The 25844-nt window shown below is 37.1% G+C and overlaps 2 protein-coding genes across 2 annotated transcripts; one reads left to right on the plus strand and one right to left on the minus strand.

The window, feature by feature from the left end:
• Positions 1-1806: 1806 nt before the first annotated feature.
• OXSM (3-oxoacyl-ACP synthase, mitochondrial) lies at positions 1807-6106 on the minus strand. The gene is made up of 2 exons (XM_065753485.1): positions 5093-6106; positions 1807-2386 (listed from the first exon to the last, which is right to left on the minus strand). Exons 1-2 carry the CDS (start codon positions 6073-6075, stop codon positions 1984-1986), a joined length of 1386 nt encoding a protein of 461 aa, XP_065609557.1. The 5' UTR covers positions 6076-6106; the 3' UTR covers positions 1807-1983.
• A 1507-nt stretch (positions 6107-7613) lies between these two features.
• Positions 7614-24542, plus strand: NGLY1 (N-glycanase 1). The gene is made up of 12 exons (XM_065753474.1): positions 7614-7782; positions 7951-8065; positions 10253-10495; positions 12091-12250; positions 14805-15027; positions 15770-15891; positions 16293-16438; positions 16671-16781; positions 20085-20249; positions 21378-21566; positions 22883-23060; positions 23562-24542. Exons 1-12 carry the CDS (start codon positions 7655-7657, stop codon positions 23735-23737), a joined length of 1956 nt encoding a protein of 651 aa, XP_065609546.1. The 5' UTR covers positions 7614-7654; the 3' UTR covers positions 23738-24542.
• The last annotated feature ends 1302 nt before the right edge of the window (positions 24543-25844 follow it).

The raw sequence follows: 25844 nt of genomic DNA on the forward strand, positions 1-25844 counted from the left end.
CCTTCAACTGTTATTGTTCCTCAACATCAGTGAAGCAACACAACACATGGAAATGAAAAAAATCAAAAAGAAAATGATCCACTGTCAGAAATCTTATTGACCTATGTTACTGTCTCCTGCGTATCACCTGTGTGGAAGAACGTGTGCAAGTCTACAATATTTGAAAAACCTTTTGATAGTGGAAAAGGCAGAATTAGAAATGTAATAGGTAATGGGAGCTCTGCCATAAATCTTTTATCATTATACAATAAGTCAACAAGTCACAGCTGTATGGTCCCACCTTGTTAGCTAGCATGCCTTTGCATAAATGTTTCCAAGTCTTTTCTGTGCCAAATTTTAGGAAAAAAAAATCTAATTATGTAAAAACAGAGGTTGATCAATGGAGTGCTACAGTTGGCTAAATTGCAGTATACTTATAAAAACTTTCAGTAAAATGCAACTTCTTTATTTGAGCCCTCAATCTTCACATGTATGTGCTTCATTGTTTTCAGTAGTAAGCTTTTTTACTTGTTTTCTAAATGAACATTTTATCAGGTTGACACACAATAGGTTTTGCCTTAATTGTTCATATATTTCATCTATTACAGAGGCTAACAAACTTAGAAATTGGTTGTTGGTAACTTGAATTCAACATAATTAAAGAGTGTCAAAATACCTTTCTTTAGTATCTATATTTTTTTCACTGAAAAATGAGCTGACTAAGCAACACCAGTGATAATTTTCCTATCCAGCTTAATTAGCAAACTCCACTACTTAACCTGCATTTCAATGACTTTTATATTCTTGTGTCATTTTTTTTCCTCCACCACAACATGGAGACTGGTATGAGCACTAAGGTAATATCCTTAGCCAGTGGGAAACTGAGCAGGGAGCTGGAAGACTGAAACCTCTCAATTACAAGGACAACGGGCTTGACTGAACTTCTGCATTCACAACTAATTTACTCAAAACATCAGATTAAACTTAAAAAAAAAAGTTCATTTGGAATCACAACAGAAAATTAAAATAAAGCTAGAAGACATAAAAAAGCTCTTAGGCTTTATATGAGATGCTGGCATACTAGAGCTGAATTACAGTGAAAATATGGTGGGGTGGGTGCTGTATCAGGCTTTTTGTGACCCAAAACAGAAGAAAACCCCATCAACCTGTAACAATACTCACGTTACCTTTTCCCTGGAAGGGATTTGGAGGACACACCAACATCAGAACTCATGCCAAAACCATGAGCAGAATGCTGATGATTAGCAGCAATCTGAGTTTTTGAGAGGCAGTACCTTCCACTCCAGTGCCTAGCACAGACTTCCAGTGCATGCTGAGCAGTATTGTAGACAAAGTGACAAAAAAGAGCACTACCTAACCCACTATATCTGTTTAAAGTTTATGAGAGATTGGACAAGGTAAGATGAGACGAGATGAGATACAAGAGCCTTCTAAAAGCATGAATGTCCACTTTTTCCTTTCGCTACGTAGAACTCATGTCCATATGCACAGCCAGATGGTATTCCATCCTGAATGCTGGAAAGAACATCAGAGGAAACAAATTTAGATAAACAGAAGGAGAAAATGTTAAGAAAATAACTGCTTCTCAGTCAATGAGCAAGTCAGAGTTCACAGGATAATCACTTGGTCTCAAAAACGATGGAGACCAGTAGACACAGTAATCGTAAATCTATCATTACACTGAAATACAGAACTTACCATTTTTATCCTCCTCTCACAAAACAATGCTACTCAGATTACTTGCTACAAGTCTCCTTTCTGAGCAAAAATAAAAACTTTCTCTATCACACAAACAGTAGGTCTATTTATTTTTATTAAAATGAGTAAAAGAAATTCCCTCTTTTTAAAAGAATTACTGATGTAAATGTTGAAGTCAAAAGTTATTTATCAAGTCTCAATGCCGAGAAAAGACGATAGTGTACACCAAAGATGGGAGTACAGAAAATCACTGAGTTCCATTTTTCACAACATGCACAGAATCATTTAAACACTTGCAAAGCACAAAGTTGCATTAGTACCACCAAAGCCAAATGAATTTGTAAGTGCAATACGCCGTTTTTCAGTTTTCCACTCCTGAGCTGTTAATGGAACATAATTGAGATCAAACTCTGGCTCTGTTTTTTCTAAGTTTAAAGTAGGTGGCAAAATTGCATGGTAACAGGACAGCGCAGTAAAAGCTGCTTCAATAGCTCCTGCAGCTCCCAAAAGATGTCCTGTTGCTCCTTTTGTTGAGGAAACTGCAATATTACGTGAGTGATCTTTAAAAAGTTTCTTGATTGCTTGATTCTCAGCAGCATCTCCTAAAGGAGTAGAAGTTGCATGTGCATTGACATATGTTACATCTTCAGGCTTGATTCCAGAGTCTTTTATTGCAGCAGACATGCATCTAAGGAAAGAAAAAAAAAAGAACACACTGGAATGCTGAATTTCTCATTATATTTTTGTCATGTGTTCAAACCAAAAGCAAAAGTAGAGAATGTTTGTTTAGCAAATGTAGAAACCTGCATGACATATTTTACTACAGACGTGAGAAGTGATGGCTTCATCATAAAACTAACATCTACATTTAGCCATTTGAGAAAGACAGCAGTGGTGAGGCCCACTATAGAATAAGATTTCCTGCTAAAAACTTACTTGATTAAATTCCTCAGTTGAGAAAAATACAAGCTGAAAGAAAGAGGATATAACAATCTCTGCAGATGGCATTAGTTTGTCAAAGTTCCTCTTCAAAGCAGAATTTTAAAACATGTGAGAGAAATACCTACTTGAAATTATTACAAGAAATATAGATTCCCTTCAGTGAAGTTTCTCTAGTGTAACTGATATTAATATAATGTTCAGTACAGAGCTCAAGGAAATCTCCTCGGCTTTGTAAAGGCAAAGAAGAAACCCCAGTTTCTACCTTTTATTTATTCTTGTACTTACAGTATTAGGAAATCAGAATAAAAAATGCTCTATCCAAATAAAATATTTGGAGATGAAAGAAATATTCTAAAGTTCTACTCCTTGTGAGCTACTTTTGCATGCTTTCTAGAGGTGAGAAGATATCATCCACTTCCTCTCCCTAGAGTAGCAAGGTGATAGTCTAAATTCCTGCATATTAAAATGATATTTACTGAATGTCACACTCATCCATGCTGATATCACATGTCCCATTCTGGCTCCTGATTACCTGTGTACTCCAATTGCCTGTATAAACCATTCTATTTTATTAAAATTATAGGAACATACAGCTCCGTAGTGTTCTTTTTCCACAATTTCCCACACAAAGGTGACCAGTTGCACAATCCTCCATGCAAAGGATCACTGTCTCTTGAAATTTATGAAAACTAAGAAAGTACAATGGAAGATCAAGAAAAAAGATACCACAAGATGATGAAGAAACTGAAATGTCTCCATTGCAGCCTTCTTCTCCCAGAAGCATCCAGCTTAGCTTAGGTTACAGTTCAGTGATTCTCACTGTCACTAAGTAGTAAGCCAGCATTCAAACAAAAATGATTACTCATCAGCACTGAGGGAAACAGATACATTAATTTAAAGCTGAAAGGAACATAATTACTTAAGGAGATAACAGATTATTGTGTAGAACACACTTGCAGACGCATTTCTGAGTCTGGCCTTGCTTCTCCTGTACTGTTAGGTTCATTCCAGCATATGTTTTAATCTCCAACTGAAGTAGTTACTAGAAGAGGACAAAATATATATTCTCCTGAAATATTTTGACATGGCAAATAGAATTCCTACAGAAAAGTAAGAGAAACATATACATTTCAGATTTGATTCACACAACTGCAAAAAAGAAATATTAGTATGAAGACTGTATTAAAATGTATTATCTCAAGGGTAGAAACATACAATATATTGGAGATGGTAAGATTAACTTTCAGCTACTTCCCGCTGTGAATTCAATTTATATGCTATTGCTAGCATAAAATATGCAAAAAATCTGTTAAAAATATTGCTGTATCATCTCAAGGATAAACACAAGTCTGAAAATCTCAGGTAAGAAACTTGTGATTACTCAATTCCCACCTAAGCCTGCAGAACAATAAGATATGAATCAAATAGAACAGAGGGGAATCTGGTTTATTACACCTCCTAAAAATCTTTTATCTAATACAGATACAAACACAGCTTTACAATACCACACAGAAGCCTGACCTATTTGCACAGTGATATATTGAATTTTGTTATTAAATATTCAAATGCATTCAGAGTAACACAAACTAATGGATATTCCTAAACCTGCACTAACATTTGGCCTACATAAAGCTCACAAACAATACATATATATCTAATTCAACTTAAAATTAGTACAATAATAAAGATTAGATGAATATCATCTACTCGTGAACTATTTCTTATGAGGTTAACAATAATGAAGCTTTACCATCTTACCAAATGGTGCATTTTTGCTATGCACTTTCACCAACACTCTTAACCAGAACTAAGTATTTAATCATGATTGTAACAGAGTCATATGGTCTAACTACTTTCCCTACGAAGAGTCAAAGACTTTTATAAACACCAATAATCATAATTCACACTAATGACATTTAATGTAATTATTCTAATAAAAAATATCTTCCAAGTGTATTATAATAAACTAGATCCTCCAAGCTCTTTTATCACTTGGCTTTTCTTAAGGAATGTTATTCCCCTTTGAAAACATAACAAATGACATGACCTACTTTTGCAATGGGATTTCTTTTTCTCTGTACCAAAGGGTGAAGGAGAACCTCAAAAGTTTCTGTAGTATCACAAGAATCTTGTGATAAACAAAAAGGTTTCCACTGAGACTCATTTGCATGAATAGCTAAAGGCACCAAACGTAAAATGTTTTCATATAGAGAAGATTTTCATCAACAAAAAGGTTGATTCTAGCAAGAATTGGCCTTCATCCAATTTCTTAAAAGAAAGGAAATTGTGGAATACTTTACTAAGAGCTGGTAAAATTAAGTTTCTCAGCTTTTGGAATATTAATTCAAGACTGATTAGCATTTCTCTAGGAAAACTATAAAGCAACAGAAATATATGCACCCCTTACAATTAACACATGAGGCAGCTGTTGTAATCAACATATAGATCTTACCTGAATGCACCATCTCCCTCTGGATTAGGTGCTGTTATGTGGCAAGCATCAGCTGACAGTCCATAACCTAAAACTTCTGCATAGATCCTAGCACCTCTCTGTACAGCGTGTCCGTACTCTTCCAAGACCAGCACTGCAGCACCCTCTCCCATTACAAACCCTTCTCTCTGTGAGTCAAATGGCCGACATGCCATTTTAGGGCTTGAGTTAAAACCAGTGCTTAGGGCCCGAGCTCTTGCAAATCCAGCCAAGGACAAAGGACTAATGCAAGCCTCAGTCCCTCCAGCCAACATGACATCAGCATCACCCAAGGCAATAAAGCGAAAGGAGTCTCCAATAGCATGCGCGCCGGTGGTACAAGCAGTTGACACTGCATGATTTGGCCCTTTCAGTTGGTATTTAATGCTGATCTGACCTGCTGCCATATTGACTAAAATCTTTGGGACAAAGAACGGGCTGACCTTGTTATAACCCTTTGTTTTAAATAAAGAAGCTGTATCAGAAATCTCTTCCAGTGGAACCATTCCCATTCCAATTGCCACACCAGCTCTTAAATGGTCCCATTCAGACTGTGGAGACCAGTGAGAGTCTTTCATTGCTAGCTCTGCTGCACCAATGGCCATGACAGTAGCAGAACTCATGGACTTGATCTCCGACTTTGAAACAAAGCTCTCTTCCTTGAAATGGCCCTCCTCATCTCCCCGCGGCACACAGGCAGCCACTCGACACGGAATGCCAGCGTATTCTTCCCCATCCAGCAATGCAATCCCACTGTCTCCTCGAAGAAGGCGCTTCCACACAAGCTGAGTCCCTACACCAAGAGGAGACACCAAGCCAATACCTGTAACAACTACTTTCCTTCGACATGCGGGCAGTGACTCACAGAAAGCTCTCCTGTGATTTCTTAAAAGCAGATTCAAATTCAGGCTCCAGAGATGAAGATTTGCAATCTTTAACAGTTCCTGCGAGCACTGTGAGAACATGGTGTAAACCAATCAATCTCTGTACGTTCTCGTAACTGCAGGGGGAGGAAGAAAGACACAAACACAACAGAAAAAACAGACAAAACATGAGAAACATTCTGTCCTGGTTTTATCGTTATTCCATATCATGACATCATACAACAGGCTGTTTGGGTGCAGAGGCAGAGTGCACTGCAGAGCTGTGTCTCCTTGTTTCACCTGCAGCCTCACGTGAATTCTGACTCTCTAAGAGGAAGATACACTGGGATGCACTGCATTTCCCAAAAGCCTCCTCATGATTTTCTGATTCTGGGTGACAAAGGGAAGAGTTCTCTTATCTTTTCTGGTAGGTACACAGTAGAGAGCCTGCTGATAAAGACTCACACTGACTCTCTCTCATCCAGTTTTATTTTTCGTTCATTTTGATTTATTACTCTTAATTATTCTGTACTATCTAACATTCCTTTTAATAAATTAGTTTCTCCTATCTCAGTTGGGTTTTTTCCCTCTTTCTTCCCTCCCCTTTTCCTGAGATGAGGGAGAGGTATCATGTGATTAACTTCAAACCAAGGACACACCAAGTTTGAGCTTGCCAAGTTAATAAGCTGCTCTTTACATGAAAGTCTGTTGTCAACACTGCAGGATGGGATGTAATTTCTATATCTGTCATCAGGAATAGTATGTGTCACCACCTCTGTGGGCTGCAAGGCACTCGTTGATTTTTCTGCAAATTTTCCTCAGGGCTTTAACTACCAGCTGTGTGGAGATACCAACAATGAGCTTACACAGCTTGATCCTTCTCAGAGAGACCTGAGAATGCCCTGGCATCATGCTGAGGATGCCATTGTTTTAAATGTTATGTCAGCCAGAATAGACTAGAAACAAGGTAACAGCACTGTTAGGCCACAGGTTAGGGGCTGGATCTCTTCCTGCTACAAATGCAACCACACATCTTCGACAAGTCTCCTCACCATCCTATCCCCACCCACATTTCATCAGACTTGGGGCTTTCAGAGTACAGTGGGGACCGTACCTCCAATGGGTGACAAAAGTACCTTGAAAGGCTTGTAAATTGAAGAAAAAAAACGTTTTGGATTGCCATCTTTTTTTCAGTTTTGCAGACTGACATTTATACATTGTAATGTCTACACTTACAATTTAAAAGAAACATAACCATCATACAGATAAATGGCACACTAAGCATTCCTCTGCCAGAAGGTGGCTTTTCCACATGTCATAGTTCTTACGCCACACCCTGAGATCTGGCTACCAACTTTTGGGCTGTTGACAGAAGCCATGAAACACGCGGCCCGCAGCTCTCCCAGCGCCCCTGGATCCTCGGACCGCCCTCACTCCCCCCCTTGCCGCCCGCCGAGCCCGCGCTACCTCCGCCGGACGCGCTCTCCCCGCGCCCAGCTATGGCTGGCTCCGCCTCCCTCCCCCGCTCGTAGTCGATCCCCGACGTCACGATCGGCGGACCGAGCGGATCGGTGACTCGGCGATGGACTGTTTCTCAGCCACGGGACCGTGCGCAGGCGCGCTGCGGCGTTCGCCTGGCGCAGCGCCGGGCTGGAGGTGCGGGCAGTCGGGAGCCGGCGCGATGGCGGCCTCTGCGAGTCTCTCCTCGTCGCGGAGCTCCCCCGCTGTCAGAGAGCTGTGCAAGAACGCGCGGGACACCTTCCTGGAGGCATCTCGGCTGCTCCTCACCTACGCGGACAACATCTTGAGGTAAGTGGCGTCCCGTCCTCTCCCTCCATCCCCTCCCCCCTTCCCCCCTAAATTCTCAAGTCCGAATTCTGGATGGACGTCGTATGGTGCCTGTATGGCGTGGATGAAACCCAACACTTTTTCTCAGCACTCCTTTAATTTGCAAACTTAAGTTTTCCATTTCTCCAGGAATCCTTACGAAGAGAAATACAGATCCATAAGAAATGGAAATCCGGCGTTTTCCACGAGGTTGTTGCCTGTCAGGGGAGCAGTTGAATGTTTGTTTGAAATGGGATTTCAAGAGGTGAGTTAGAACCCTGTCATTTCTGGAGTCTCCATCAGTTTGCAAACTAACATTTAAAATTGCTTATTTTCTTCTTCTTTCCCCACACGTTAGATATTAAGCCGGTTTTTGAAGGTTTTTTCTTTGTGTTTGTGTATTGTCAATCTTTCTTTGCGAATGTCAGTGGTTAACCAACAGAAAACTTAGGTGAGGCTCCTTCAGAAATCCCGATGGGGTCAGAGCTAAGCTGATCTTTGATAAGGTTGGTTTTCTGCCCCAAAGCAGAACGCTCTACTTTGGTGTTGTAATGGCAAGCTATATATCCATGCTGGCATGAGAATGGTGGGAACTGAAGTGAATACCCACAGGGTTCTTAACAGCCCTTTATTAGATGGATAACAAAACAGTACCCTCAGGCTTTAGTTTCTATATTATCAAAATAAAAAAAAATACAAAATAAGAATCATGCTGTTTTCTGCTGCTTGTTTGCTCCACCGGTACAGCTTATGTGATCCTGTAGTGAGTTAGATAAGAGAGCTGATGAAAACTATTTCATTGTTTTGGGGGTTTAGTTTTTAGCCAATGGACAGTGCTGCTGCTCAAGTACTAATGTCACAACAGCCATGAAGGACTGCAGATTATTAAAGTAGTGGGATAGTGGGACTAAGGTAGCTAAAACCTAAATAATTATGTAACTGCATTTTAACATTGTCTCAAGTGAATGTTGATTCTGTTGCAGCCATAAGGTTGTATTTCAAAGGTCACTTTGCATGCTGAAATGGTTTCTGTCAGGGTTTATTTTAATGCCAAAGCTTGTTGGGCTAGAATCAACCTTTGTATTTACAGCAGTGTGGGGGGTGATAGAAGCAACTTTTGCTTAATGGTGCAAGGATCTTGCTCTGGCTTTGCTTTGCTTTGCTTTGTCTGCTTTATGCTGCATATCTCTGTGAGTATGTATGTTGTTATGTAGGTCTGATTGTCATGAGACACCTCTGTCTTCTGTTCTGATGAAGTCCATTATTCATCCTGATTTCAAGAACTAGATAAATGCATGCAGAAATGAATTATGACTTCAGAGGAGGAAATAGTTTGTAGATTTATTTGCAGTCTGATGTGTAGGAGATTACTCCAAAACAATGTGTTTTAGCCAAGAGGTAGTCAAGCAGCAAGTGAAGCACTTAAGCAGTAATAGCTTAGTCATTTCCAGGCCTGTTGTAAAATGCTACTTCCGCTTCTGCCAGATCTTTAAGAGCACATTGGCTCAGTCTTCTGATTATAGTGCCAGCTGAGGCTAGAGTTCACAAACTTTTCTTCAACTATTGTAGCTACAATCGTTTTTAATTTTGTCTGCCTGGTGAGCTAACTTATTCAGTTAAAAAAAAAAAAAGAAAAAGAGGACTCTTCTGGATTGGTGCAGTCTATTCAGTTTTGTGGTGATTTTATGTGTAAAAGTAAAGCACTGCATCTACGATGATGGGTGACCAAAGGCAACAGCGTGGATAAAAACTTTAACTTGGTTTGATTAAAAAGAAGTGCTGTAGCTTGAGAAACTGAATCTTTTAAACTATGAATGTTTCAGGGTATTCATGTTTTTAGTAACATATTAGTACATGAGAAGTGCACTGCTGCTGATTCCATCCTGAGTGCTGCTGTGTTTTTTATTATAGTAGAGTCTGCAGTAATCATGTTGCAATCAAAGGCAGTAACCCAGTGCTCCAGCTGGGTGCAGGTCTAAGAAAACTATTTCCCATCTGAAGACTTAAATTTCAGTGTAGGAGATAATTACAGGGCTTCTTCTCCAAACACTGGCTATTCTCTTGTATTGCATGGTATTTATTGATGTACTTTGAGAACTGAGTGTTTTGGTTATTTTTTGTTGTTTTTTTGTTTTGTTTGTTTCTATTGCTGCTGCTTGCTGTGCCGAACTGTGATCCCATAGTCCATGTGTTACTTTGCAAAATAAGTTGCTTACAAAAGTGTTATTGTGACTGCTTTTCCTCTAGGCTGACCATAGGTACTTGATTTTATAGCTTTTGCTCTCGGGGGTCTGCAAGTTCCTGCTGTTCCTGGAACACAATCTGAAGGTGAAGCCCTGTGAAGCCTCATTATGCTAACATCTAGTAAATGATATAGCTGTTAGTCACTGGTCTGTATCTATTGCTGGCTCAGACCTGTGTTAACTGATGAATTAATTTGCCCAAATTTCAGGGAGAAACTCACATGGTTTTCCCCAAGGAGGCATCGATTGAGCAGCTACGTAAAATCAGAGATCTAATTGCAGTAGAGAGGAGTAGCAGGCTGAATGAGTCGAATCAAGTCCACAGATCAGGATCTTCTGAAACTGTAGCAAGCTCTCGAACAATTGCACATCAGCCTTCAAGACCTGCTGGCTCTGTTCTTGCCCCTGATCATCAGCAGCCGGAAACATCACTTCTGCAGTCTCTCAAAATGGTAATTACTACCTGAATACTTTAGTGGAGCACTAATCTTGAATGTAAAGATTGAAGGAGTCAGCTGTTGGAACAGATCGCTCAGATTGTGTAGTCTCCAAACTTGTGCGTTTTTGTGGCCTGACTGGACAAAACATTAAGCAACTTGGTCTGACCTCTTAGCTAACCCTGCTTTGAGAAGGAGGTTAAATTAGTGGTTGTTTTTTAAAATCTTCAATGTGAAGCATACCATAAGTAGAACATTAAGAGATTTTGTTGAAGATATGTATAGATGTGTTTTATTGATCAGGTCATCATGAAAAGTAGCTTATTGGTATTGGAAAGAGCATTATGGGGGAGCAAAGAGGCAGAGGGAGGCTAAAACTGTAGTATTTGTCTGATAGCCAACAAAAAAATTGACTTGTATCCATTTCTGCTGGGACTGTTTTCTTTGGAGTGTCTGATATGATGCTTTGTTTTGGTTTTAGGAGAAAACCACATCAATGTTTATAGTTTTTTGCTAAGCAGTTTTGTACAGAGCTGAGGCCATTCCAGTTTCTCAGCTTATAGTAACAATGGGGTGGGAGGGTACAGAATCAGGGTAGCTGGCTTGAACTGGCCAAAGGGATATTCCGTGTTGTACAACATCATGAAGAAGGAGAATTTTGAAGGGGTGGGGGTTCATCTTACTCTCCTTTGCAGCTTGGGGGGCTAGCTGGGCATCAGTCAGAGGGTAGTGAACAATTGCTTGTGCATCGCTTGTTATGTGTATATCACTTGCTATACACGATCATATATATGTATGTTGTCATAATGATTATCCTTTTTCTTTATTTTTCTTTATCTTACTGAACAGCTTTATCTCAACCCACAGGTTGTACTTTGTTTTTTTTTCCTTTCAGTTCTCACCCCCATCCTACTGGGAAGGGAGGGCTGTGTGGTTCTCAGCCACCTGCAGAGTTAAACCACAACATATGTTTATCATTGTTGACATCTCAGTTCACACATTATGACCTGCATGCGTAGGCTGTAAGGATGAGGCAGTAATTTAGCAAGGCAAAGAAATTTTATATTTAGTTAAGCTGAGATGAAGTTCTCTAGTGATAAAGAGGCAGAGTCGTCCTTTCAGCTGATTTTACGTTGGCCTGGTGGGAGAAGACTCTTAAGACCTCAAATTACTTTGAAAAATGAAGCAGTTATACTGTTTGATAGAATGTTGAAGGGTGCTTTGCTTTAACTCTGAAGCGTTCTCCCTTAGAACCATTGTGACTACTAAATAAATTGGTGCAAGGTGAATTCTTCCAAAAGCTTTCTTCAGTGGCATCCTTCAGCAGAGGTTTTAAATGAAATTATTAGTATATTGTTGGATGCTGAACTGTGATGTGCTGTTCTTAACTGTCCATGGAGTGCTCATAGATAACAGCCTGCCTTTACAGTTTGGGTTGGTGATGTTTACAGTTTCTGACATCTTTACAAGTAAGCATTTCTCCTCTTAAAAATAAATAATGGAACTGTGAGTGTAGGACTGTGACTACTTGAGCTAGATGGAGAAGCTTGGTTCTTCTGGTTAAAGATAGAAGCTTATAAGCCATTTTCTAACTGAAAATACTTTTGCAGGCTGCGGATATCTTGACAGTACTTCAAAGCAAATGTGAGCATCTTATATTAGCATATGAGAATACTTCTCTTCAGCAGAAAGCACTAGCTTTGATTCCTCTCCAGCAATTGAAAGAGAAGGCTCAGAAAAAGCTAGCACAAGCTACAAGACTGGACAAAGGTAATGTTGCAATATATATAAAAGTAGAAATATTCTTTCAGGCATCTACTGTTGTTTAGGTGTGGATATTAGATCATATATATATATGATATATTTATAGACACCAAATGGTGTCTCTGTTAGAATTGCCCTCTTACTAATTACTAATTTTCAAATTTTAGTATGTTCTATCGGTTTTACTACTTCTAATACTGTTTTTATTCATCCGTTACCACTTTCATGCAGAAATTTTGAAGTCTTAATTTCTGAATTAGCAGCAAGGTTTTGGCAGATAAATTGAATGAGCATCTAGAGGGAAGTGAGCTTTTTTAATCTATCGTCATCATTTTGAAATGTCAGAGTTTTGCTTTTCTGTCAGTACTACCATTCCAAATTGAGAAAAATTCCCAAATACTGTTTCTCTTTTTAAAATTGTATTATCGTTGAGATGTTTCATTTGACCTTTCCAAAACACAACCTGATATAAGAAACACTTGCAAATGCTAAAAGGAATGAGATTGCTGAAATGCCATTCTTTTGGGCCAAAAGTGAAGCATAAGCATAAATATTTCTAGGGTCAGTGGCTAGAAGATGTAGCTTATTTTCTTCAGAAATGCTAATTTCTTTTGGAGGTGCAAGTCTAGTTGAAAGTAAGTCATTTTAACTAAACTTTAGATTTGTTTCATTAATATGGTGAAATTTCATTTGTGCGAGATCATATATATATTTAATAGGTTTCCAAGACAATGTTAGACTAAAAAAATCTTTTTCACTATGAATCTTTGATAGAGGATTTTAGATCAGTTCTAGCTCAGTGGGAATGCTGTTGATTGCAAACCAAAGATAAGCTCTTCCCATAATTTTTCTAGATGACTTTGTCACATACAGCTGCACACCAATCTGTAACAGTGTCTTTGGCAAAAGTGAATTTTTTTAGGATTTTTTTTGTAGAGGTATTCTGGGAAGTACTAAACTGCATAGGTAATTAAAGTGCATTCTCAGTCAGCACTGTAGTAAAATACAGTGATGAAGGAACTCATTAATAAATAAAAAAATACTTAAATTATTTAAAAAAAAATGTACATCTTAGATGCTGCTTTGATTCTGGTGTGTGTGCATTTTGAAAACAAGGAAGATAGGAGGGTAATATTTTCAGATGCTTCCTTTTTAGCCATCAAGCAGTTCTATTCAAATTGACTAACAGAACTTCACTTAGATTAAAAAAAAAAAGGGGAAAGGAATGGAACTCCACTGTTCTGGATCTAATAACTTGAGGCCAATTTTAAGAACTTTAGAGACAAACTCCTTTGGAAGTGTACTGCATATAAGATTTGACTTCTCATTTTTCATCTTCTTCAGTTAGTATATTGCTGTGTTAAGGCTGTTACCTGCAGGAATAACTGCTTGGTGCTAGGTGACACTTGTTTTTGGGACTTCCTTTAGCAGGCATCTTGAGATTTTGTTCTTTAAAGACTGTGTTAGGAAGATAATTGTCATTTGAGCTGAAGCATGATTTTTTTACTTTTTAAGTTTACTTCTTTCCATCAGAAAGATAGATGGTGCAGTCTAGAATGGCTGGATGTCACAGCTAGGTGTTTTCTGTTCAAGTAGATCATATTTGTCATTCTTTCTATGCAGTGTTTTCATGAAGCACCTATTTACAATTCAAAAGAAGAATATTCATATAATAATGGTTCTATTTTCATAGGTGGGTTCTGGCTTGTATGTTGCTATATAGGAGAAGTGAGTGTAGCCTGTGCTCAAAATTTTCTGTTTTTAAAAAGTTTGAATTCATAAGCCTACGTTTTGAAAGTAGTAATGCAGTACAGTTTCCATTGTTACTTAATTGCAAGTCTGTCTGAAGTCTCAGGGTTTTTTTGATTAACTGATTTTCTCTAATGCTCCCTGAGTTCTTGGAAGTGTGTGTTAAATAGAGTTAGGAGTGCATAGCTTTCGGTAGCAGACAAAGTACTTGAGAGGAAGATGTGAGTTGAATTTAGATAAAAGATACATCTCGCCTATTCCTTCTTCACTATTCTGAGAAAGAAGAGTGCACAAATTTGGTGCAATTTCCTTTAAACAACATTTTTCATAAGTCCTTTTTTCTTCCTAAGTGAGACCTGTCAGCACTGTGTCTATAAGCAAACTGTAGTACTTAGAATACCAGCTTATTAGTATCTATGATTGCAGCAGGGCCACCTAGATGGTGGAGTTAATAGGAAGACTTGCTTTAATGTTTGTGATTCTGAGGAGGAGGATGTTGCTTGTTTGGATGTTTGGAGCAGGATATACATTTAAAGACTGTAAAGAGTTTAAAAGGATAGATATCTTCTTTCAGAAGGCTGGGTTTTATAACTTTAGGTAGAATGAGATTATTTCCAAATGGCAGAATGGCAACAGTATGTGAGAAGACACCTGTTTTGAGCACAGGACAAAGAGCCAGAAGTGTCTGGTGTTCTAATATGGTAGAATCACAAATGTAGTAAGAGTGCAAGAAATGGTGATCTAGATAGATAGCGGGAAATTCAGCTAAAATCTTGTTTTACTATTATTTCACATTGTGTAAATTCTACAGGTGAACATGTGAATGAATGGGACTTCTTGTTATTGGAGCTCTTGAACTGGTTTAAGAATGACTTCTTTAACTGGGTAGATAATCTGCCTTGCAGCAGGTGTAGTGGTCAGACTGAAATTAAAAGAGACTATCTGTCACCAACTGATGATGATCTAAGGTGGAATGCTGATCGAGTGGAAAATCATTACTGCAGCCGGTGTCAGTTTTCTAATAGATTCCCTAGGTGAGTATACAAAGATCTGTTTTGCTTTTTTTTCATTTATTTCAGGAAACAGTTCTGCATTTGTGTATTTTATGAACAAGTGATAAGTTGTTGGATCAAATGTTAGGGAAGCTTTTATATGTAACATGATCAGAGAACTGATGAATCAACATCTCTTTTAAGATGAGAATTTTTCAAAGAAAATGTATTGCTTTCATTTACATGGTTTTGTTCTGAGTGCATGCCTGATATTACTATTTTTTTTTACTGTTAATTTGGTAAAGCTGTTTCTAAATAAAGTATATTAATATTTACATATTATTACATTTTTTTTAGTATTTCAAGAAATGCTATTTCACTTCTTTTGTGATTTGCCAGAGAAGGTAAAGCAGATCTTCTTCTGACTTTGTAGAAGAAGAGCAAATGTGCAATTTTTAGATATTTTTGCAAACAATCAAAAGGACCATGATACAACAGTCCTATTTTAAGATGAAGTCTGAGTTAATCTGGAAAACGAAAGAATCAGATTAATTTCAGTGCTGCTATGAACAGGTGACAGTCATCAGAATCAAAGTGGAAGTAGCAATCTGCTCATATTTGTTTGTGCAGTGCAGCAATCGTTTCCGTTATCTTCTGTGGACTGAATGGCACTAAAATCTGTTCAAATAATTGCAGGAGCAGTCATGATGTGAATGTTTTGAAAGATGAAAAATGTTTTCTGTTATTCTGCATGGGTTTTTTTGTTGTTTTTTTTTTCCATTAGGTATAATAATCCAGAGAAACTTCTGGAAACCAGATGTGGACGCTGTGGCGAGTGGGCTAACTGTTTTACACTGTGTTGCAGAGCTATGGGGTTTGAAGCTAGATATGTCAGGGATTGGACAGGTAACAGTATAAGATAACATCTTATTTTAATACAAGTGTATGCAAAATTTTAAGGTTCTAAGGTTGTGTTAGTCCATGTAAAGTTCTGCAGTTTAGCTAACAAAGTAATATAAATTCTGTTTCCTCTCTTGCCTGTTAAGCTGTAATCTAGTTGTGCAACTAAGGAGAGATGTCTGACTTCAGAGTGATAGTCTTTTGTTGAATCAAAGGGAACATGATCCTAAGGTAGAAAGAAAAAGCTTTGGTAACTTGTCTGAATACAGATTAACAGAAAAAAAAATATGTAAAAGAATATTTTCTGCTCCTTTTATTTCATAAGTAAGGATAAGTTTCATTTTTTTGTGCTGTTAGAGAGGATCTATCCCGTAGTTCATCACCTGCTCTTGGCCTTTTTTATGTAGATCATGTATGGACTGAAGTATATTCTGCATCTCAGAAAAGATGGCTTCACTGTGATCCCTGTGAGAATGTCTGTGATAAACCTCTTCTCTATGAAATTGGTTGGGGAAAGAAGCTTTCCTACATAATTGCATTCTCCAAAGATGAGGTAGGAATAATGATTTAAAGAAACCAGAGAGTATACCCATACCAAACCCATCCTGTTCCCTCCCCTACAAAAAACCCAACACATTGCCCTGGGGCAAGTGTGTGAAGTATTCCAACTTAATGTGATTTCCAGAATTATTAGATCTAGAAGAGAGTGCTCTGAATAGTAAACCCCTTTAAATCAAAATATATGGGATTTTTTATTGCTCTGTTTTCTTGATCTTCTGTTTGAGGTTGTTGATGTCACATGGAGATATAGCTGTAAGCATCAAGAAGTACTCGCTAGAAGGACAGCTCTCAGTGAAGCTAAACTGCGTGAAACAATTAATGCAATCAATAAAAAGGTATGTAATTTAAATGGACCACTGTAAGTGAAACATGTCTTTCCAGAGTGTGAAGTCCTTGAACAAATAAACGTGTTTTATAACCTGATAGGCACCTTCCTGCATTACAGAAAATAAAATGACATTAACTGTTCCTTTACCTATTAGCCTGGAAAGGAAGTGAGGGACACAAATGAAACAGGTGATTCATTTGTGTCCCTCACTTCCTTTCCAGGCTAATTCCTATGCATTGAAGTGTTAGTTCCTATGATAAAGTAAAGCTGATGACTCAGTAAACACTCCTTTTCAGAGGCCTGCTGGCTTAAGGATTGTGGTCAAATGTTGTTAAGAGCGTGAAGAATTAAGAGATGATTTCAAAGCCTAGCTTCAAAACTTTTATCAGAAGTGAAAAATCAATCTCATGCAGAGTGGAGTACTGAGAAGAGTGACCATGGATTAACAAAATTAAAGGGAGTAAAGGGTCAGAAATTCAAATTGAAGAATGGATACACTTCAAAGGGTTGCAGGAGTTTGGTGGAGTCCCCTGATCATTAAACCCTTATGGCTGCAAAACAGATCTGTGGGGGCCTTTCTTCAGGTAATCAGGATTTGTCAGTCAGTCATCAGCCTCTTCTACCAGTTGAAGAGAACCTTGGAAGCAGAGTACTCTTCCAAGGTAGCTGCTGATACCGATACAGGAGTTGTAAGGGGGGAAAAAAAGGAAGAAAAGAAGAATGCAGTATTGTTGGAATGAGGCAGTCGTGTCTCATAGGATGGATTTCCTGGCCTCGTCCTTATCTTGTTGATGTCTTTCTTAAGATCACACTGTTTCACTTTTAGATATCTAGAGGACTCCAGTAAAATATGTGTTGGCATCTCCAACAGATAGTGGTGCATGTGTTGGACTATTGGTCTGATTATTCTATCCATGTTTTTATTGATGCAGCTCATGAGCTGATGTGAGCACTTTTTGAACAAGAGCAGATCTTGTTTTGTCTCAGCTGAAAATTTCATTAAAAACATAGTTCAAGGAAGACATACAGCTATGCTTCCCAAATGCCTGTCTTTCTTTTCCCACATGGAGAAAATCTCAGACCTTTTTTCGCTGCGCTTTATGCTTTCCATACTACTCTCCAGTATTATTAAAGCTGCCTCATTGGTTTAATAGGACACCTTTGTCAATCATTTTTAATAATCTCTTATTGTGATGAATAAATTGCCTTCCCTTTCTCCAAGGTAAATGATACTTACACTCCCTGCCTCCCACTTGCTTTCTTTTCCCCAATAGCTTTTCAGGTTGTATTTGACAGGGTTCTTTTAATTAATCTCTGTAAGTAACTTTTCTTACTCTATTCTTTTGTCTGTTAAAATTGGGTTTCAGAGGATTAGGTGCTGTTTACCACCAAATAGAAATAAAAACTGTTTTTTCAGGCTTACCGTTATCCTGGTCAAAGGACCTTTCATGGAGAAGTTCATAGTAAGGTGATAATTCAGTCAGAATCAAGGGGCCTTCAGAAGACATGAATGACATAACTACTGTGTGATGAAGAACTGATTTTCTGGCTGTAGTTTGCAAGCCTTTTCCTGACAAAGAAATGTAGAACCCAAGGCTATATGTAGAGTATCATACCTTAAAAAGAAACAAAAGCAGAAAGCTTGAGCCATGGTAATGAATAATGGAGTTCTTGGAATCAGTTTCAGTACACAAATGCTACTGTCAGCAATGTTATTATAGGAAACTTAGTTACAGTTTATTCCCAGTTAAATGCAGTGTTCATCTCTGCTGAGTCTGAGCATTATGTGTATCTTAGTGCTGTTAGCAGCTATATGCAGAAGTCTTGGAAGGAGGAAGGAGCAGTGGCAATAATTAGTATACTTGTACTCTTTGCTTTTTAGAGCCTCCTGCATTTCTTATGTCATACATGGCTTGTCTTTGGAAACATACTGTTTGTGTAAAAGCAATGTACTTTGTCAGCAATTTCCAGAAACTGTTAGGACAGTCATAAAGCAGCAGCAGCCAGCTCTTACTGTGGAATCATTGGTATCAGTAGTAATAACCCCTGACACTAGGCTTTCCTCAAAGTGGCTAAAGAAAATTGCAGTGGAATTAATAACTTAGGGTAAGCAATATCAAACTTCCTCTTGAGCTGGAGTGTGCTCTGCAGTACTGCATATGGATACCCAGGTATGTAGGTGGGCCTCAGGTTGTGGAAGACCTAGTATTTCACAGAGAAGTGCTGGAGTCATTGCTCATCATTCATTAGTTTTCTTAGAATTGCTGGTTGGCAGATGAAATCTCAGCAACTGGAGTTGTCTCATCATTCTTCCATATCTACCATCATATTTTTTTATCCAGTTCTACGCTATTTTCTGGAACGGGGGCCCACAGATTTTTTTTCTTACCCCTAATAGCAATGATTTCTGGGTTCAGGGCTTTTGAGGCATCTGCCTTTTGAGATGACTGCAACAGTTACTGACCACAAGTTTCAGTGCTCATGCTCAGTGTGTGTGCCTTGTATTTTCCACTTCAGTGACTGTACATGAGTAAAGTACATACTCAGTCTTGAATGTAACTGTCCATTCCTTTGCAGATGTATTCACAGTTAAGGAAGAAGGCTTCATCTGTCATCTCTGTATATTTGATGTGAAAACCACAGAAAACTAAAACCCAGCCTCGTATTGATTTTTTTTTTATTGTGTATGAAAAAAATATTCCTAGTTTTACTGATCTGGCCAGTGACTGTGATATAAAATTATCTTTCTTTTCCTCTAAGTTTTGCTTAATTTACTTGGAAGAGTGCTTTTTTAATCGGTTTTCTGATATCTGCAAAAATAGGAATGTGATAGTTTATTTATGATAGAATCAGTCACTGTCAATTAATTCTTTCGTGGACCAACTGAATCTTTTGTTTGGATTTAATCACAAAACGAAGACTGCTGCCAAACAAATCACACCACCTTACTGAAGAGAAGTTTGACTCAATAATTATGCTTGTTTTCTTTCTAAGGTACAGAATAGATATGAATAACTATAAAGTATGTTATGAAAGCATTTCATCATCCAAGCAAATATATTATAAACATAGCACAAGCCTTATTCTAAAATAAATCTGCATAGTTAGTGCATGGAAGCTTACAAAAAAAAGCACTTAAACTTAACCATACAGTTATAACTGGCTTATATTTGCACATGTGGATTAAGATTAATGTTTCTAACAATTGGTCTATATATCAAATTTTCTTTTCCTGCTGGTGTCGCACTAGTGCTGTATTAAATACACTTTTTTTCTGAACTTCTTATTTCTTTCTTATATATATTTTCAGAAACAACAGTCTTTGTCAGAAAGCAGAAAAAAAGAGCTCTTGGAAAGAACAATTGTGGAACTTGCGGAGTTCATTTCTCCTAAAACACCTAAACCTGGAGAATTTGGTGGAAGGACATCAGGTTCAATGGCTTGGAGAATAGCCAGAGGTGAAACTGGTTCCGAGGTATTTAACTTTTCCACTGGTGACCATCCTAAAGGTAGCTTATTAGAAGTTCTGTGACTGTGGTCTGCAGAGGAATAGCGCTTCGTGAGTCAGTGGTAGGTGAACTAAAGATTTCGTTCAAACAGTGAAACTTGGAAAAACATTAGGGGCAAGATTAGTTGAATTCAGTAGTGGTACACAAGGAAGTTGAGGATTGGTCATAGTCCATCGATACAAAAAAAACGTTCAGGAATAACTGAGTTGTGATGAAGTATTAAGTTTTGCACTTAAAATAAATATTTATTTCATTTTAATTAGTTGTGATGAGCTGGGATGTTTTAGGGCATGTGGAAGCTTCTGTGGAAACTTTAACAAGTATGTGCTTATATTGTTAGGTACTGTTGTTCAAAGACAAATAGCAGGTTTTGACTGATTATTTTTCTTAATAAAATTATGTGGAAACAGATAAGATTATGAGAATGGAACAACCTCTTAAATAATAAGCCTTAAGAGTTTTCTTGTCAATCTTTTTGACTGTTTCAGAAAGCAAGAATTTATCTTGAATTCTTTTATGATAAGATAGTTTCTCAGAACCTCAGCCATATTTAGCTTGCGCTAGTATGGAAAGGAGTGACCTACCCTATCACTTCACGTCCTGTCATAGAACAACTGTCAATTCTAAAGTGGCTAGGTGAAATTAACATATTTCCTAACATTAAGTTTGAGGAACTAAGTTTATTTCAGTTCAGAAAATATAACTTTCGTTTTACTGAAACTTGTAAGAACAGTGAAAAATCTTAAACTCTTTGAAGTTATTAGGTTTGTACCCTAGCTTTTTTGCAATTGATTTGTAAACTGATATATAAAAGCACCTCTGTGTGATAGTCACAGACTCTGCATTTGTTATTCAAAATAACATTTACTGGTTGATTGTACAAGAAATAGAAATATACTCAATATTTTTTCTATTTCTAACATTACTCTTTTCCTTAAATTTGCAGATTTTGTTACTTGATTAATAGTTTACTTCCAAAAGTAAATATGTGAATAAAAACTGAGAAGGGAAATCATGGTACATTGATTAAAAGTAGCATCATCTTACTGAAATATTGTGGGAATTGAATGTGCTTGCCTTTTTGCCTTTTTCAGGACAGAAAAGAGGTAATTTTTATTCCCTCTGAAAAAGAGAAGACATCTAAACTTTTCCACCTCATCTACAATGTTGTAGAAGATAGTTATATACGGATTTCCAATAATAATGAAAAAATAACTGGCTGGGGAACTGGTGTTTGGAAGGCAGAGTCTATTTGGAGAAAGGTTGAAACAGATTGGAAGATGGTAAGGATTTATTAAAAGTGTTAAATCTACCATGAAAATATATATGATAATGCCAATAAAGTAGAAAATCCTTGCCTGTATTTGGTGTCAAAACCTCTCTTGGTGTCTACAGAATTTAGCTGATACTTGTAAATATTACTGGTAAGTTTCAGGTAATATTGACAGATGATTTAAGAAATTGCAAATAGCTTGCCTTTCAGAAAGTTAGAACCCTGCTAGAGCAACTTGTTTCCTTCTTATGCTTTTGGACAAACGTGATATTGCTTTATTGAAAAGCAGTACTTCTCTCCAAAAAAACCCACTTTTTTTGTCTTTGGGGAACAACTTTATATTGTGTATCATATCTCTTTGATGCACAGCCAAAGAAGAAGTTGTCATCCTAAACATTATGGTTCCATCAGCAATAAGACAAAAAACTATAAACCAGATTATTGTATACCCTGCCCAGACTCTTTCCCATTTGTCAGGACACTGAGCAGCAGAAGAATCATATGCTGTAAATCTGGGAAGATAAGGGTTGGTATCTAAAGGATAGAAAAGGATCACTTACTAGCAAACTTTTCCAGTAACAGTTACCAATAGTGGAACTGAACATTCCTGTCAGCTACTGTAGTGTGTTATTTTTGTTCCCTCTCTCATCCTACTGGCCTGAAGGGTCTCTGACCAAACGTGTCTATCTTAAGGAATAGTTTGCTTTTCACTAATGAAAAATGGAGCAAGGGCATAACTCTTCCTACGTTTTCTACAGTAGGTCTATACATGAACAACTCCCAACCCTTTTGAGGGTTCACTGCAACTCTTCAGTGAGTGATGATATATGAGCTTGACTGTGCAGCTGTGTGATGTTCAGAAGAGCACTGGGGCAAATGCAGATTTCAGACAGCTCAAATGGTGTTAGTACAGGATATATGTATGGTACAATCTGCCTTAACCAAGACCTGTAAAGTTGTAAGAGAAATGGTGTGTGGCAGGGAGCCACATCTGCAAATTGAACAAAAATGGAACTGAGTGTGTGGACTTAACAGTTTTATATAAAAGCCAGAAGTCTGCTTTTTGAGATTTAATGAGCATGTTGAAATATATTACTGTTCTCCAGTGAAGGGCTATGAATATGTACAACTTTGTAGCTGTTGAATGGACTTAATGATTTAGAAACAGATCTTATAAAAAACTTTAGTGCAAACAGTTTTAAAGGTTCAGAACCTTAATGAAGAATGAAAATATACTCTCTTAAGATTTAAAAACTTTGTTACAGGGATTAATTAAATGTGTGTTGATTGTCTCAATTTTTGATGTGACTGTCTTATTTTATTTAGGTTTATTTAGCCAGAAAAGAGGGGTCATCCTCTGCTTCCATCAGCTGGAAGTTTGAGTGCAAATCTGTCGGTCTGAAAATAGGTAACATTTCAATTAGGACAAGCAGTCAGACTTTTCATAGTGGAAGAATCAAGTGGAGACTTTACTCTCCCACAACAGAAGTTATTCTGGTAGGAGGTAAGTGTGAAATTACATCATGCTGCAAAAGTGTAATTGCAAATGCATAGTTTATATGGGGAGAACACTGGGCAGATATTAAAAATAAAATGTAAACATATGTTGACATTTCTAACTCAGTCTTTCATAGCAAGGTCAAAAAAGTACAGCACATTTAATCAAAACTGGTAGAGAAAGTGGAAGAGAAGCAAGTTTTAGTAATCTTACAATACTACTTGCAACACAGGGTTAGCAGAAGCAGTGAATAAATGCTGTTTGTGTGTTTTACAATAAAGGATAAACGTTTGTATATGTGGTGGCTTCAGTCTTGGCTAGATCCTCTGAGCATGAAAAATAACAAAAATTGTGCAGCTGTTTTTTTCTCTGCTACTGATAGATTAATTTGTACACTTGTGACTCAGATTCTTAAACATTCATTACACATTACCCTTCTTGTATGTGTTCTAGCATTATATGCTGTTTGGAGCAGAACCTTACTTGTTTATCTTTTTCTTCCAATAGATAAAAATCTTTCCTCATATTCAGATTTTTGTGGTGCAACAGAAGTTACACTGGAAGCAACTCTAAGTGGAGGGGATGGTAAAGCTGCGTGGCAACACACACAGCTGTTCAGAGACAGCTTAACAGGATCTGGAGAAAATTGCTTGGAGATAATTATAAAACTTGCTGACCTCTGAGAACCTGAAATAAAAGAGAACTTCTTGATTCTTGATTCCTTGAAGATACCGAACGATGAAAACAACACAAAGTCTTGGTTGGCAGTTCCTGACTACCCTGCAGACAGCTTATTCCTGTTTCAGTCCTTCCATTTGCCAAAAGGAAACTGCACAGTTGTTGAATAGGTAAACATTGCAATGAAAGCCTTCTTTGCTTTTAAACTCAAAAATTAAGGGATTGAACCATCAAATTAACGCTCTTTCCTTAAACTCTAAAGAAAAGAGAGCAGTTCTTAGAAAACGAAATGTGATCATAGGAGCAGAGAGCAATTTTAATTTGATGTTTTGTCGTTGGCTTCCTGGTTGTTGGGTTTTTTGTTTTTGTTTTTTATCTACTTGCAAAAACTGCGTGAGTTCAATTTTCCAATTACATTACATACATTGTGATGGTTTTTAAGTATTTTAAAAACTTACAGAAGACTTAAATATTTTAAAAGAAAAATTTGATTTTGTGTAATCATTAGCTGAAATTGAGAAAAATATAAAAGTAGTCTTAAAATGATCTTGTTGCACATCTAAGTATTAAACTTATGTTTAATACCTAGAGATGTTTGGAGGTATGACTAATTTTGAAAGAAATGTTCGTTATGTACCTAAGATTTTGTCCTGGCTTGTGAAATGAAATTGAGACTTAGAAATGAATATCAGATTTTTTTTTCTATGAAAAAGATTATTCGCTATACATATCCTTTTACAATATAAATTCAAATCTGTGCACCTTTAAAAAAAAGTTCTATGTCATGTATAGGTTGAAATTGTTTTTTAATCTCTTCTTGAGGTGCTTTGAATACTGTCCCCAAATGTTATGTAGAAGCACGTATGATTTTCTGTTACTGTGTATGATGTTTTAATTTCTTTGCTTTGGGTATAATAAAACTGCCATCCAGGAGATTTCAGATGTAGCAGTGCTGTGAATAAAGTATGGAGTGAATGTTCAGATTAGATAGCCTTTATCAGAGAATTTGAGGAAGGCTATGGCTAGAACATTTGAGAGTATTTCTGTTATAAGACTATAATACAAAATTTGAGCTATAGTTTTATTTTAATATAAGTGAAAATTAGGGATGATATTTGTAGGGTCGGTGTGATTTTAAAGCTTTTTTTCTTTTCTTTTTTTTTAATTTGACCCTTTCAACCTCTGTATTAATTTGAAACTATTTTCAAAAATCATTTGTGTTGAAATAAATGTTTGACCTTTCAGCACATCAAGCATGTCAAGACTATTTGAGTATTGTTAGGAAACTGCATATGCACAGTGAACATAGGCACTGAAGTTACGTTACAGACATCTTAAAATGGTAGATTACAACAGCTCAGGAGTGACAGTATGATGTGCAGTAGGTTGTTATATGCTTTTCCTCAGAATACAAATCAGCAGTTAATGAGGGAATAAAGAGGAAGTCTTACTTCATCAGTACAGAACAACTGAGTGACAGGTAGCTGTATGGAGGGATCTTAATCTACATTTGACTCATAATGCCAAATGAACTTGTCTATTTCCATTCAGAACTCCTGCTTTAGTTTCAGCTAAGTGCTGAAGACAGCTCAGAGAATTCGAGTGGGAAACAAAGTACTACATTCTAATCTATATGCTATGTGGAAGAAAGTAGTAAAAAAAAAAAACAAACCAAAAAACAACCCTCACTTTTCTACTTCATCATTATGACAAGTTATTTCCATTATTTTATTTCTTAAAATAGAGGACTATCAGGAACTGTAAAGGAGCTTAACTGCATTTGATAATTTGAAAACAAGGCAGAATAATTTTAATAGTAGTATGAAAATAATTTTCTCACAGTTTTCGTCAGAACCTTTGGGGGAAGAGCAATAACTTCAGATAACTTATATTAAAGTCATCCACTCAAAACAGTAGAGTAGATCATGTTCTTATTAACACATTTGCTTTTCTTAAAAGAAAGCTTCACTAATCTAATAAGTACTTTCTGTACTTGTAAGATTACATGCAATGAATAAAAATGCTTATTCTAGGAATTAATTATTGAGTAGAAATGTGATTGAATAGACATAATTTGAGGAAGAAAAATAGTGAAACTCCTGTAGATGACTT

The sequence above is a fragment of the Cyrtonyx montezumae genome, unplaced genomic scaffold (genome assembly GCF_038088225.1).
Source record: "Cyrtonyx montezumae isolate F1298 unplaced genomic scaffold, pur_monq_1.0 scaffold_8, whole genome shotgun sequence".
Classification (NCBI taxonomy): Eukaryota; Metazoa; Chordata; class Aves; order Galliformes; family Odontophoridae; genus Cyrtonyx; species Cyrtonyx montezumae.